Source organism: Botryllus schlosseri, chromosome 2 (assembly GCF_051294905.1).
Source record: "Botryllus schlosseri isolate E-star chromosome 2, Bs_hap1, whole genome shotgun sequence".
NCBI lineage: Eukaryota > Metazoa > Chordata > Ascidiacea > Stolidobranchia > Styelidae > Botryllus > Botryllus schlosseri.
In genome coordinates this window covers 12,553,442-12,568,808 of record NC_137237.1, presented here as the reverse complement: position 1 = coordinate 12,568,808, position 15,367 = coordinate 12,553,442, and the positions used below count along the sequence as shown (strand labels likewise).

General features: G+C 41.1%; 1 protein-coding gene across 1 annotated transcript in view; it reads left to right on the top strand.

Moving 5' to 3' along the window:
• Window positions 1-10,637, top strand: part of LOC145433607 (dual oxidase 2-like) — a 34,552-nt gene extending 23,915 nt beyond the window's left edge. The window contains exons 23-32 of the mRNA XM_080310747.1: window positions 1,715-1,941; window positions 2,780-3,010; window positions 3,072-3,255; window positions 5,320-5,443; window positions 5,547-5,726; window positions 7,184-7,354; window positions 7,416-7,574; window positions 9,853-10,008; window positions 10,092-10,223; window positions 10,352-10,637. Of these exons, the coding sequence (XP_080166873.1) occupies window positions 1,715-1,941; window positions 2,780-3,010; window positions 3,072-3,255; window positions 5,320-5,443; window positions 5,547-5,726; window positions 7,184-7,354; window positions 7,416-7,574; window positions 9,853-10,008; window positions 10,092-10,223; window positions 10,352-10,474 (1,687 nt within the window). The 3' untranslated portion in view covers window positions 10,475-10,637. The remainder of the gene's footprint in view (window positions 1-1,714; window positions 1,942-2,779; window positions 3,011-3,071; window positions 3,256-5,319; window positions 5,444-5,546; window positions 5,727-7,183; window positions 7,355-7,415; window positions 7,575-9,852; window positions 10,009-10,091; window positions 10,224-10,351) is intronic.
• Window positions 10,638-15,367: the final 4,730 nt, after the last annotated feature.

Below are 15,367 nucleotides of genomic sequence, written 5' to 3'. Positions count from 1 at the left end.
CAAATTGGTATTTATTCACTGGCATATAATTTTTCTCTGTCAGATGGAATTCGCCTTCTGGGGTTCAGATTGCCAAGACAGCAACATTCGGTGCCAGTCATTTAGGCGCCCATGGACAAATAAAACTATTTGTATTTTGAAGGCTATAACGAAGTTTTCGGTGTTAATTTGCTCTGAATACTCATTAAGGATATGTCCTACCACCACATCATCTACTGCGAAGCCATTTTTCTCCAGCGCCCCCCATACCGCCCCCCTGAGCCCAGCGCCCCCCATATCGCCCCCTGAGCGTTTCCGCCCCCTTCAAAATCGCCAGCGCCCCTTGGGCGGCGCTGGGGGCAAGGATAAGAACCACTGAGATAGACGGACGATCCTAAATTGCCCTGAATGAATCGATTCTGAATATTGCTGCGAATTCAGCTGCTTTATTCATCAGTCGTTTCAACACTACGCAGCAGTTGCCTTCCAAACCTACACCGCCCCCGTTTACTCGTAGCGCCCCCTACACCCCTACCCCCTACCGCGCTACCGACTGCTAAATTAGTCCATTGAATGGCAGGATCAACATTGTCAAGTTATAATCGACTTTTCTATATACGGTATAGTAACGATACAAAACAAACGTTAACGAGTACATATTCAGTTATAAATAACTGGAAACAACAACACATAACATTAATGAAATATTCCAGGATTGTAGATACGTTTGTTTTGTATCGTTGCTAACGTATCTTGCTTGTCTACTAATTGTTTGTTTTTGTTAATATTACGTCATACAGACAAAATAGTTTCTACATTTTGAATTTGATTCACCCTATTACTGACGTTCGCTACTGATGAGAGTCAGTCGAAAAGCTTTTAGCGAATAAATTAACAATATGAAGTTATTGTTTCGCGTTAGATTATAGTGTCAGAGGTAGAACAGTTTTGAGTTCAAACTGAAGTTCAATATATCCAATTATTCGTTGTGGATAGGATACACAATTAAATCATGGCGACATACTCTCATTAGAATCGGGTCGAGTTTTGTGCCGCTGCCTTTCCTCGATCATATTTAATACTAATAGAACGTGTTTTAAAAGCCGTGACAAGGTTTCTGACTCGCAGCAGAAACCGACTTCACAGTACGGAACCTGGTGACTGGAGATTTTCGAAATAGATTGTTCTTATCAAAACTCAAACCCAATGCGACGAGGGTGATCATAATAATACACCAGCTTGACCCGTCTCATAATTAGCTGTAATAAATGCAGAACAACTTTCGTTTGATTTAGGCGTGGTCAGGGGGAGTCGGGGGGGGGGCGCTGACACTCTAGATCTAGCCGTTGTCCAGGGATGTGCTAGCTCAAAAGAGTTTGGGCAACACCGATTCCAGCCCATACAGAGGAGTTACGCGATTTTAGTGAAAATAGCCCCCCAAAACAAGAGCCAATTTGAAAAAAACTAAGGTCATATTCGGAATAAATGCGCTTGAAAACCCCCCAACCACCCTTACTTTGACTGCCTAAAAATATGTGTTGACCAGTGTAATAATTGCCCATTATCATCTCCGCGTAGCAAAACGTGTTACAGACGTTTAACATGACCTCCATAACGCCATGGTCCTTCTATTAAGTGATAATAATTATCAGAAGCTGTACGTACGTGTATACGCCTCCGCCACGCCTGCGTTTTGTTGTATATTCCACATATATGTATCGGCATATATCCTTAGATCTGTGGCGACCAACGATCGCTCAGAGCAGTCGACTTCTCGCGGGGCATTCGCAAGACGTAATACTGTCGCCATCCGCCTCCAAGAATTGGAGAAGAAAGAGCCGTCGCAGTTCGAGTCACGAATGATCGCCTTTCAAAAATACATCCGGAATTATCGAATGCACATCTACTGGCTGACGTTGTACACGCTGGTGGCTTGGGCGATATTCGCGGAAAGGGTTTATTGTAAGTATAAGAACTCTTTCGGCATCTCGTTCCACGCGGGATGAAACGCTCAGTATGTACTATTATTTCGGAGTATGATTCATAATATGCCAAACATAATACGGCCTGGTAATGACTAAATAAAGTCACCACTTTCACCCAGCCCTTCTCGCTGATCGAATGCAAGTTGGAGTACAGTTATTAGTGTTCTCGACTATTCGTTTCGTCCGTGTCGCTGTTGTGACCTGTGGTTAGGGTTACCACATTTTGGAAATGTGAAGAGAGGACACTTTTTCAAAATTTTCAGACTTGCAATACAGGAGGAAAATCCGTAAAAATGGTAAATTTTTTGCACTTCGTGGTCGGTTGACTAAAGAAAAAAGGTCAACTTTCGATCTCAGCTCCCAAAATACAGTTTCTCTTTCACATCATCAGTTAGTTGACAAAAAAGGTCAACTTTCCGTCCCAGCTCCCGAAGTAGCCACCGGAGAGTTACTTCAGTGCAGATTTACTGTACCTCAGTAGAATTTTGCCCTGTAACCAAAATTCTTAAAAAGAAGACAAAATCTCAAAAAAGAGGACATTTCGGCGTCCTCCGAGGACACTTTCATAAAAGTAAAAAAAGAGGACACATCCTCTTGGAAGAGGGCGCATGGTAACCCTACCTGTGGTGAGCACTGGAAATAAGACAAAATATGGGCATAATTCAAAAAGAAAGATTGAAAAAAATATGAATAATGTAGTTAGTTGTGATTTTAAGATTTCCCTTCCGTGGACAGATTAAAACTAGTCCGCGTGCACCAGGTCAAGAACCCTTGCCGTACCCAATGATATCCTTAAATTGTTGCCTATGACGCAGATTACTCTGTTGAAAGAGAACACGGCGGGCTCCGTCGAATCTGTGGCTACGGAGTTTCGTTTACTCGTGGCGCCGCGTCCGGAATGATGTTCACGTATTCATGCCTTCTCGTGACCATGAGCAGAAACACCATCACCTTCCTAAGAGAAACCTTCCTCAATCGCTACATACCGTTTGACGCCGCCGTGTCGATGCACCGATACATCGCATGGCAAGCAATGATATTCACAGGTTCGCGACAGCGTGGCTTCTATGTTACCATGGCTGTTGCAATATTTGTCGATTTCAACAGTTATTCATATCTTCGGACACTCGATCAACTTCTACTCCATAGCCACACAACCGTCCAGCGATTTGAGCTGCCTTTTCCCGGATTACTGGCGCACCAGCGATGAGCTGCCTAAATTCCATTACTGGGCTTGGCAAACGATCACGGGATTTACAGGCATCCTTGCTACCCTGGTTGTCATTACGATGTAAGTTTGTGCACTGTGCTCCGTCGTTTATAGATTTTCGCAACATTCAGGATATTAGAGCAGCTTTATTGCCGACTGGTAGTAGGTCTCAGTAGGTTCCGGGTAAAATCATTTTACCCCCGAGTAAAATCGATTTTAATCGAATAAATAATTCAAATCATGATTTTTTTTATTTTATTGTTTTTATTTTACTCGTAATAACAACAATACGAACAAAAGAAAATGGGGTGGATGACGACTATTCCAATCAAGGGGATGAAGGATTACGCTTAAACTTTAATAATGTTGTACTGTGAATCATCATCCACATAGCTGAAAACGTTTAACCTATATGATAATGATAGCTGAAAACGTTTAGCCTATGTGGTAATGATGGGTCGCTAGATTCATTGCTGATCTGTTCTAGTAGCGAGGAAATATGTTGAGTCAAATCAGGACCATCCATAATAGTTTTGCAACGCTTAGGCATCAGAGATGAGGGAATCTTTCGATAGAGACTCCGGATTTCGCTTCCTTTTCGGTACCCCACAAGTGCTTCGGAAATGTCGCAGACAACTAACTATCCACAGCAAAAATACTTTCATATTGATTGACTGCCGCTCGTTGCTCTTTTTCACTCTGTCTGTCAAATAGCCGAAGAATACTGGTGCCGGTGACGAAATCCTATCCCCGGTTAATATAAAATGCACATGATTGTCCGATAATAAACCACATTCACGCATCTCGTCGGAAAATTTGAAAAAACCAAAATAATCAATAAAATCAAAACGGTGATAGTAAAATAATATATCAACGGAAAAAACTGATTTGAAGCAGAACCTTATTAGGTCTCAGCTACTAAACTGTAGCTTATGCGTGAGTACGGCTGATATCAACGTATAAGGAAAATAAATATTATGTTAATTATCAAATGGTTTCAACAATTCTTATGTGACTATATATCAATCCTGGCCTAGCCCGACTTCATATAGTTGAATCCGAACATAAGATTCGACATATAAATGAGGAAATATGTCACGAATCTAGGGATGGTGCGAACCCTCGAAAAAGGTTCAGGTTCGTGTGAACGCAAATCTTTTTGAAATGTTCTTTATGAACGCAAACGTGAACCTTGAAGTCGCATGACGTCATATTGCTAATTCCAACTCTATATATTTCAGTGGAGTGCTATACAAGATACCTAGCGACGACTCAGGCCATATTATGCCACAATGCTGACTTTTTAAACGTCACCAAATGTATCAACTGAAGCCATCAAATGCTATATTAATTCCATAAAATCATTATCTTCCGTCGCTTTGCCAACAATTTCGACGAGGACTTGCAAGGGATTATAAGCTCAGGCCTTACCGGTCGATGATAGACCGGACAATGTATTCGGCGTCTGACTATTGCTACATTGATAGTGAGCAGATTGGGGTTACTATACGTGCTACTAAGATTACCACATAAACAAGTTAAACAGTAGTCTAGCCAACACCCCCATCGCACACATTTTATTTTTATGTCTGAATAAACATATTAAATCAAGGTTAATACCATGATGCTGGATTTTTTTTATATTAGACTACGACGTATTCTTTACAATAAATGTACTGTTTGATTGAATAAGCATCATTCGTTGACTACATACATGTAGTACATCTGGTTCTTGATGTTGTGTGATTGGGGGGTCAAGCTCACAGCAGAGAGTCGCTAAATATTCACAAACGGAAAACTGAATATTTCGAGCAAACCAAAGCCATTAAAATTTTTGGCAAGGTGCATGCATGCTCGTTTAATGTTTATTGTTTTGTTATGCTGCCAGCGCCTTGCATAGAGTGGCCCGAAGTTGAATGAAGTGCACAAGGCTCATTTGTGAACGTGAACCTCTAAATATGTGGGATTCACATTCACACACAGAACGCGAACGTAAACCTCACGTTCACACCATCCCTAGCGAATACCATTTGATTAGATTAAAGACATGAATAATTCCGTTTCTGTATTCTATTTCCGTTTCGATTCAATCGTAAATCCTTTACGTGAGACCCTCTCATCGATATGCAAATCTGAACATTTCAGGTACGTATTCGCTAGCGACCACGCGAGACTTTGGGTATTTCGTTGGTTTTGGTGGACTCACAGCTACGGATACATTCTCTTGTATATTTTTATGGTTCTGCACGGCAGCGGCTATTTGGTGCAGGTGGGTGAAGTTAGGCATGTTTACCTGACTAGATATCACACACCTTTCTAAATACCATTGACACCAACTGGTGGCTCACACCGAGTATTACTTTTATCTCCAGCGCCCGTTCTTTTACTACTTCTTCTTGGGCCCGGCGGTACTTTATACGCTCGACAAGCTCTACAGCATCAGCCGCAACAAGTCTGAAATTTCCGTCATGAGAGCGGAGCTTCTCCCGTCGCATGTTACTTATCTCGAATTCAAAAAGCCGTCGACATTCGACTACAAAGCAGGGCAATGGGTATGAATGATTGCTGAATCCGGCTTGCTGATTTGTTCGCGGAAATATATGTTAACAGTTAACCAGTGTTTCTTAAACTTTTTCGGCCTACCGTCCCCCTGGACAACGGATGATGTGCCAGACGCCCCCCGAAACCCCCTCACCACTCCTAAATCATAAAACGAAAATTGCTCTGCATTTATTATAGCTAATAATGAGATGGATGAAGCTGGTGTATTATTATCATTATCTTCGTCATACGGGGTTTGAGTTTTGATAATAACAATCTCATTCTAAAAGTTACAGTCACAGCACTGACAACGCGATCTATCCAATATCAGCGGGGAAGGACAACGACGAAAAAGTCAAGCCGACTCCAATGAGAGTATTTGATTTAATTGTAAATCCAGAACGAATGATTGGATATGTAGAACTTTGAGTTGAATTCAAAATTGTTTTACACTACAATGTAATCAGCCACTCAATCATTTCATGCTCGGGAACATAACAGAATGGATTGATTATCCAGTGAGGAATTTCTAATAGAATATATCCTGGAACTATATAATAAATAGAAACTTTCTTCTCCTGTAGCAATGCGGCAACTGGTTGAAATTGAACCAAATTTGGTGTGTAGGCTTAAATTAGGTAACCTAACAATTTTATCAAGTAGCCAGTGCGATTTGAGAAAAAAAGTCATCTTTGAAGAGCCCTAATAGACAGACGACCCTAAATTGCCCTGAATGAATCGATTCTGCATATTTACTGCGAATTTAGCTGCTTTATTCATCAATCGTTTCAACACTATGCAGCAGTTGCCTTCTAAACCTACACCGCCCCCTTTACTCTTAGCGCCCCCTACCTCCCAAGTTTATATCCAGTGCCCCCAATCGCCCATTTCCTGGCCAGCGCCCCATTGACGCTCGCGAACGCCCCCAGGGGGCGCTGATGCCTGCCTTGGGAACCACTGCATTGGAACGCCTTACCCAGCTCAATGCGATCAGTTCCTAGGCTTTTATTAACATAAAGGTGGGCTAATGTATCTGAATACAACAAGGCAATAAAACAGAATTAAGGCATGTAAACAGCGAACAGAAACGATGCCGCCCCTAACTATAGTACAGAATGAAAGGAATATTCACGCAGTAAAGGTAATCAGAAAGCAATCAGCATAAACACCCTCTAGTGGCCTAAAGGAGCTGAATCACCCCATCGAGTACTGTCTATTACTGTACAGTAGGAATGTATGTGACCTAAAAAGAAGCTATATATAGATGAAAAGTAGGGATCTACTTTATCCAAATTGTAGGTTCTCGGTAATCTTATCTATTCTTTCGGGGATCGGGCCGTGAAGTTGCATAGCTGAGAAATATACAATTATACATATATTTTACTAAGATAAACACGAACAGCGAACACGTCGAACAGCTTCTTGGAGGTAGCTTACTAATAGATGAACTCGTAAACGCTTCATCCAGGTACGCATTGCTTGCCTTTCTCAATCGCACAACGAATACCACCCTTTCACGTTGACGTCATCACCTCACGAGCAAACTTTAAAATTGCACATCAGAGCAGTCGGACCGTGGACGAAAAATCTACGCAACATTTACGACCCAAACAGACTCCGTGATTCACCGTATCCGAAAGTAAGCAGCAATAAGGCTGTTACTTTTCGTAAAAAGCATGTATGTTTGATGTTTGTCATAGCTATTCTTGGATGGTCCATTCGGCGAGGGACATCAAGACTGGTACAAATATGATGTTTCGATATTAGTGGGAGGCGGAATTGGGGTTACTCCCTTTGCATCTATACTGAAAGATTTAGTGCACAAGACAAGAATTAATCAGGAGATCCGCTGCAAAAAGGTAGGCGCGTACGAAATGACTTTTGTAGAATGTCACCGATCTTATACTGAAAATCTGTTTACTATAAAGTTTATGATAGTCTCAATACATGTGTTGCGTTGGAAGAAATATTCGATATGCCAAGATTTTATCTTATTCTCCAATGATCCTATATCTTGAGCTGGCACCAATCGTTATTTTATCGTTCTTACTCGAAATCTGAATCTGTCTTCAGCAACCTCCTCACATCGAGTTAGTGTGGCAGTTAGCAAACGATTCTAAGTATAGGGCGATTTTTTTGACATGTCAAAATTGTAGCGTTAGGTCAAAATTTGTCAAAATTGTTTACAAAGTCAAATTTTTATTGACCTCTGCATTTCGTTTGTATCGTAGATTTTGCACTGTCGGTGAACTTATCATTTGATATTTTACAGCTTGTTGCTTACTTTATATGCCTACCGTTGTAGACGGCCCATTGTCTGCTCATTATGAATCATAGACGGTCAACTGGAACAATAGGTTGACATGGTGTTACCGCCAACGTACCGCAATAGCCTAACTGAAACAAGACTGCTTGCTGGGCATTGCATGGTTCTTACATCAAGAAGCACATGATGAAAAATTGTGATATATACAACATTGTCAGACTGAAGCAACACAACTTTAGTGTTGCCAGCCAACAACTGCTGCTGTCGAACGTTCTTTCTCCAATGTGGGCAAGCAACTTAGTAAGGACAGACATTTTTTACCCGATAATGTAGGAAAGTATCTTTCGTTGTACTACAACAAATTTTAATTGTTTCTGCCATAATACGTGATGTAACTGTATATAACATTGGTTCCCAACCTTTTTCGACTCATCGCCCCCTTTTGAAGCTCCACACCGATCATCGCCCCCCAGATATTGGGAACCGAAAAACAATATTCGTCAGCCCCCCCCAAAAAACGTTGGTCTTTGGCCCCATAGGGTGATAAACCAAACCCCAGACCCCCCTCAGCCAGTGGGCTTTTTGTCGCTACATATCAGCTATACCCTATTTCATGTACTGTTTGGTGAGTCCCTGTATTTCGCCTGAACGAGCGAAGCGCAACAAATTTATATAATTCATGTTTGAATCGGTCAATATGGTCGATGTGGTATGTTGGAAAAGGTAGGACCCCTAAATAATAATTAAACATCCTCGGCGGAATCGTTGTTATATTGACTTCTTTACATGATGCTATTTCGTGACCTCCTATATCTGCTATATCAGAAGATATGGAAATCGTCAAAACGTACCAAACTAAAAGACGCACATGTCAAATAATATTTTCCTTGCGGGATGGAATTTGTCCTGTAGGGTTAAGGTCGCCAGGATAGAAACATTCGACGCCAGCCATTGAGGCGCCTATAGACAACTAAACATATATGTATACATATCGAAGTTTTCGGTCAGCACAAGGGCATTCCTTTCGGACAAGGTCTTCTCGCTGCGGATCGTTCTGGCACACTTCTCGGAGTCGCATGTTACATGGCCTCCAACTTCATGTGTCTTGGTGCGTCGTGGCGCAGTAATGGGTGACGCCGAAGTCTCCCATTTCCATAAATCATGCGTATTTTTGTTGGATGACGGGGACCCCAACATCAAGATACATGAAGATATTAAATCGCGCACAGCGCGAAAATTTTGAAAAAGTCGCATGATTTTCTAAAAAATTACTCTATCATTCATGTTAATTCACGAAATAAATTTTGGCTTCCTTCGATTTCGGGCCCCCACTCCCAATTGGAGGGTTTGGGGTGCGGTAGTTACGGTCCCGACTCCAATATAGCCGTTTTAACGCGCCATCGCCCCCCTATCGCCCCCTTCGTTGTTTTCGCCCCCCCCCCATAGCCCCCTTCTTCCATTTTCGCCCCCCTATCGCCCCCTTCGTTATTTTCGCCCCCCTAGACCGCCAAATCGCCCCCTGGGGGGCGATATAGCCCACGTTGGGAACCACTGGTATATAACTATGAATTATTCATAGGGCCAGATTTCGTTAAAATACTAGTTTTTTCATGCAAAAATTTGTCAGTTTTTAAGCCAAAAACGTTTTTTCAGGCCAAACTATTTCGTAAGGACAGACAGTTCCAACCGGAAATGAAGATAAATAGTATAATTTTTACATTATGTGCAAAAACACCTAATTTGCATACATCAGGTCAAAATTTTAATTTTTTAGGTCAAAATCTTCCGTTTTTAGGTAAAAAAATCGCCCTAATAAGTTACATGGATGTCGTAATTGGCCTAATGGCGTCAACTAAATACGCATGCTACAGGTATTCTTCATGTGGTTGACGCGTGACCAGAAGGAGTTCGAATGGTTGACAGACATCATTCGGGAAGCGGAAAACGCAGACGACAAAGGAATAATGGAGCCTCATATTTTCATCACCCAAATTCCATCTCGATTTGATTTCCGGACTTTGATGTTGGTATGTTGATTTGCGTCTTTACAAACCAGAACGTGAACCTCGCATCACTGCCACGCTGTGCTCAATACGCACCTTCCGTTCAGTACATATGCGAAAGGAAGTTCCAAAGGCTGTCAGGAAGGTCTTTGTTCACCGGACTTAGCGCTGTCACTCATTTTGGACGGCCGAAATTCCGGGATTTCTTCAGGGCCTTGTCCAAAGAATACGAGACAACGGTACGTTTACACATCACTTCATAATGCGACCGAGAGTTTGTCGCGCTAAGTTATCAAAGTGAAGTTCATTTAGGTTGTTTTGCCCGAGTCAATAATGCGAGACATCACACACTGCTACACGTTTTCAGGTCGATGAGTTTGGTGTGTTCAGCTGCGGGCCACCACCGATGACGCAGAACGTTGAGGAGGCTTGCGCTGAGATGAACAAGTTCGAAGGGGCTATCTTCTCACACCATTTCGAGAATTTTTAAGTCCTTGTTGTTTGAACGGGAAAAGAAGTATCCATCCTTTCCGAGTTCTTCTTCGAACGTTCCCTCTTTATGTTAAAGTGTTAGTAGCAAATGTGTAGCGACTTCCTGCCTTTTCTTGATTAAATTCTTGATTGCGATAATATGTAAGCAGGCAATGACCGAATTTATTCTGAATCCGAATCACCGCTACGCTGGGTTGTGGGCTAGAGTCCGACCGGGTTCGACTTTATAATTCCTATACCCAAGTGTTGGAGGTTTATCTAGGCTACTGCTAGCCACCTCATCCGCGTAAGCGGTGTCTTACAAAAAGGCTAGAAGTGGGGCCCTGCTATAAGTCGGCAGTCACGGAATAAAAAATGAAGAATATTGGCCTGGTGTAAATGACCATAGTAGTCGACAAACACCATGAATAGTATTCATTGAATACCTCAAAAACAAACCGCTACGCTGAGGCTTAGTGACTGAAAAGACTTAGATACGCGACTTTGATCTGCATATCTGTGTCTTTGAACTTTTGACCAGTGTTGAATATTCCGGTGAGTGTTTTGTGGACACTGGGCAGTGAAGACCGTTCTATAGATTCCACATTGGTTTATATACTAAGAGTTTAACCGTACACGTTTCGAAATGAGTGTAGCCTACAGTGTACACCAGAGTTGGATGAATTACATTATTGCAGCTCAATTATAATTACAATTACTTCCTTGCATGTTTCAATTACAATTACTCCTTGCTAAAATATCAAATTACAATTACAATTACATGAAAAATGTATTTAATTACATTCAGCCCAATTACAATTAAAATTAATTGTCCAACTCTGGATTTGAGTACTACCTGGTACCTGCTGTTATAATGTCATAGCTTAATGAATGACTTCTCAAGTTTTAATTTGCACCTTATTTGGTTACCGTATGGAAAATAATGCCAGCTGCTTCACAGCGAAATAATCTGGTATTTCACGACCGGGACTATTTGTGCAGAAGCAAAACACCGAACATTGAAATAGCGCTATAAAGTAATCATCATATTCATATGACTGCTGACAGAATTAATCCGAAATCTACTATGCGTTACGGAAAAACTCATCACCGTGACTGATGAGCAACATAAAATTACTAAACTATTAATCTCTTCGAAGCGATTACCGTTATACAGCATCAAGGTCGAAACAGCACTTCGTCAGCCCCCCAAAAAACGTTGGTCTTGGCTCCCTCCGTAGGGTGATGGACCCCACGCAATCAAATTTACCGTTAGAACCGAATGAAGTGTTGTCTTGAAAATTTAGGGCACGTAGCTAATAATTAAACATATTTGGGCGGGCCTGTTGGTATAATTACTTATTGCCAGTTCAAGAGACCCCAACTGGTTGGTTGTTCGGCATCCCCCTATCTGCTCATTTCATCGCATTGTGTGTCCTATATATCGCATTGTACATTGTATATGTGTCTTGGGCAAATAAAAATATAATCTGTTAATAGATTGATTGTTTGGCATGTTGCTATTTTTTACTTTCTCTCTTCTGTATAGTTAATAAAATATTGAAATCCCCCAAACGTACTAAACTGAAAGACCCACATGATTTCAAATTGGTGTTTTTTACTGGTAAGGAACTTTTCTATGGAGGATGGTATTTGTCCTGTGCTGTGCAGAATGCCAGGACTTGAGAATTCGGCGCCAGCTATTCAGGCACCTATGGACAATTATAAATATATATATATATATATATATATATCGAAGTTTTCGGTCAACATTAGGTCAGTCCTTTTTGGTCCAGGTTTACCCGCTTCCGATCTTTTTGGCACACTTCTCAGAGTCCCATGTTTGCCTAAGCTTCATGTCTTGGCACACCGTGGCGCAATAATGGCCGATACCGGAATGCTTATTTATATAAATCATGCATAGTTTTTCTTGGCGGAAGAGTAGGCTACCCAAAAATCAATACACTTAGCAGCATTAAATCGGCATAAATTGGCATAATTCGAGTTCATTAACTACTTAGTTTTGAGCCCTCTTCGAGCTCGGGCTTCCCCCAATTGGGGGGTTTGGGGTGTGGCAGTTACGGCACTGCACAACAAAAAAGCCCAATTATTAGTCACATGGCATCGTGGCTCAAGCCCTAAATGAAAGCAACAGAAGATAACAGAAAAGGAAGTGGCATGTGTAGGAACCCTAATATACCCCACCCGTAACCATAATATCCTGCACTCATAACACCATTATCAACGCGAAAAACAATTATTTTAACGTTTATAAATTTTGACATGTTGATGGGAAACAGTTATTAGTGTTGCGGTAAACGCTGGTTGGCTGTTGATCGTAAAACGAAGAAGCGTCAATTATTTTGTGTTGTGCTTGTCAGGTCTCAATAACGATGTGCTGTAATTCAAATTGTAATTATGCAAAAATTTTATCAAATTACAATTACAATTACAATTACACAAAATGAAAATGCTTCAATTACAATTACAATTACATTCAGCTCAATTACAAATTACAATTACTCCAACTCTGGTGTGCACAGTGTGAATATTTCATAAAAACTAAAACATATCAATCGCCGTAAATATTTTTTAGCTGGCTGTTTGAATCTTTCAATTTGAGATTATTGAAATTCTGTTTTCTGCTTGTATCAATTTTAAATAGGATTGAATTATTTAATAAATTAATTCGGTCGAATATTCATCAATATTCCGGTGTGACGCACGTAGCAAATATCGGCACAACGATGGGATCCGAAAGTGATGGGTAAATTGCGTGGTTCAAAACACTTGGAGAGCTCTCATCTATCCACAGATCTCAAACCATACAAAGCATCGATCAATCGTTGCGTGCCCATCCATCTCGATCATATATCCAATGCTTTAGCTATACTTTTCGGTTGCATTTCAATATCATAAACATGTAGAAATTTGTTTCCGGGACAGAAAATCGAAAGTATAATATTTCGCTTTGCGATATGACGCAACGCCGAGTGAGATAATTGGTGAAGTGACATCAAGGATTGATAAATATATAATGGTATTATCTACATTTGTTGAAATACATTTGCAATTTGTATGCCAATGAAATAGGCCATTTAATGCCAGTCTGATCCAATAGCATTGCAGATTCAACGAAATGAGATGAGTCAAACTCAAATGTCTGAGCGACGGATGACGGGATAGATTCCATTCGTTTGCTATACGCGCTAAATCACGTGGTAAATCATATCACTGACCTAACGCCACAATTTTGACAAAATTTTGCCTTTTTTGGACATGTCAGAAAATCGTCCTAGCTAAATGAGTCATACTCGAATACCCGACTAGAAGCCAATACTCGAATCAGAATCGAATCACTCACGTAAACAGCTAGGTTCGCGATTTTGCCCAGCCCAATATATAGTCACTACTGGTCAGCAGGATCGCTACCGCTTAAAGCCTAGATACATTATTGATCGACAGCGGCCGTCTATACGTGATGATATTAGCGTTTCTATGCGATTTGAATTAACGAATTGGCTCCAAATTTTATTTAAACTTGAGAAAATTCGATTTCAGCGCGACATCATTTTTCGGTGTAAATGTAGAACAATGTCCTTGCAATCTTAACCCCAAAGTACAAATGAGTACCGCAGAGGAAGATTATGCACCCATACAGAAATACCAATTTGGAATAACGAAAGAAGTTTTTACTCATACGTTTGGGCGATTCCAATACTCTACCGACAACCCTGAAGAAATAACAGCATGCAACAAAAGTGATTAATAAGAATGGGCCTACCCGCAGATGCTTTATCTTTTGTTACATGCCTTAAGTTTTCGAAGAATGTCCCTGCATCAACTATATCGCTAAATCTGAACACAGCATCGGCTGAGAAAGGGTTGGAATTTAGTAGTAAAATATGAAACTACTAATATTATTGACGAAATTCATTCTTGAATTTAAAAATTTCCGCACTCAGCGCGACTAGACAACGAATCCCGATAACTTTCCATAATATGAATACTTGTACGTCTAAGAAAAGGGGTTTGATTCACCCCAGAAGCTTTGTTGATCACCGAATGGGTGCCCAAAGCCTACGGTCTTTTGTTGGTGCTGACGAAGTGCTGCTTCAGCCTTGCCTATGTCTGTCACAGGGATTGATTGGGCGTCCCCAATATCGCCGTCGGTATGCAAAGTAATCAGGAATTTTTTTAGCGGCTTGTGTTCCGATAGTTCTAAGTCCTGACGTGAATTTACTTTCACTTTATGAGCCACGGCGCCCTGAATATGAGATGGGCGCTCAGAGACTTTCATGTGCAAGATATTTCGCAAGAGAACAGTGCTCGCACATAAATCACCGGGGCTGTCGAAGACCATGCGAAGTAACCCGGTCGGTAGCCTATTTCACATGGATATTTGTCGTCTATAAGTGTTCCATCATTACGACTGCCATAGCTGAAATGCGGCCGTACGGTATACAAGTAATAAAAATGCGGCCGTTAATAGCAAAAAGGTTGAACACCCCTGGGCCCTGGCCTTTGCAAATTTAGAATTGCAAATTTAGAATTGGGAGTTGAGACTGATTTAGAGTATACGATATAATTGCGAGAGCCGTATTGTACGGCATTAGTCAATTTGATTTGTACTCGTAACACGTGTTCTGTGTGATGAAAATTGTCGACAACGGAACGGGCTATACAATACAGACAAGGTAGTCGCAGACATGAATTAAAATCGCGAAAAACGACCTCTTCGAGACAAAGTTAACCGCACTATGCCTGTTATCGGGTTACTTAACGACATTGTCATTAGCTCAAGCTGGAGTGGCATCGTTGTACGAGTGGAGATGAGTTTACCGAGCACAGTGTGCGCCAATTGAAACGGGTGGTGAATTTGAATACAGAGGGCAAGAGAAATTTCCTATGG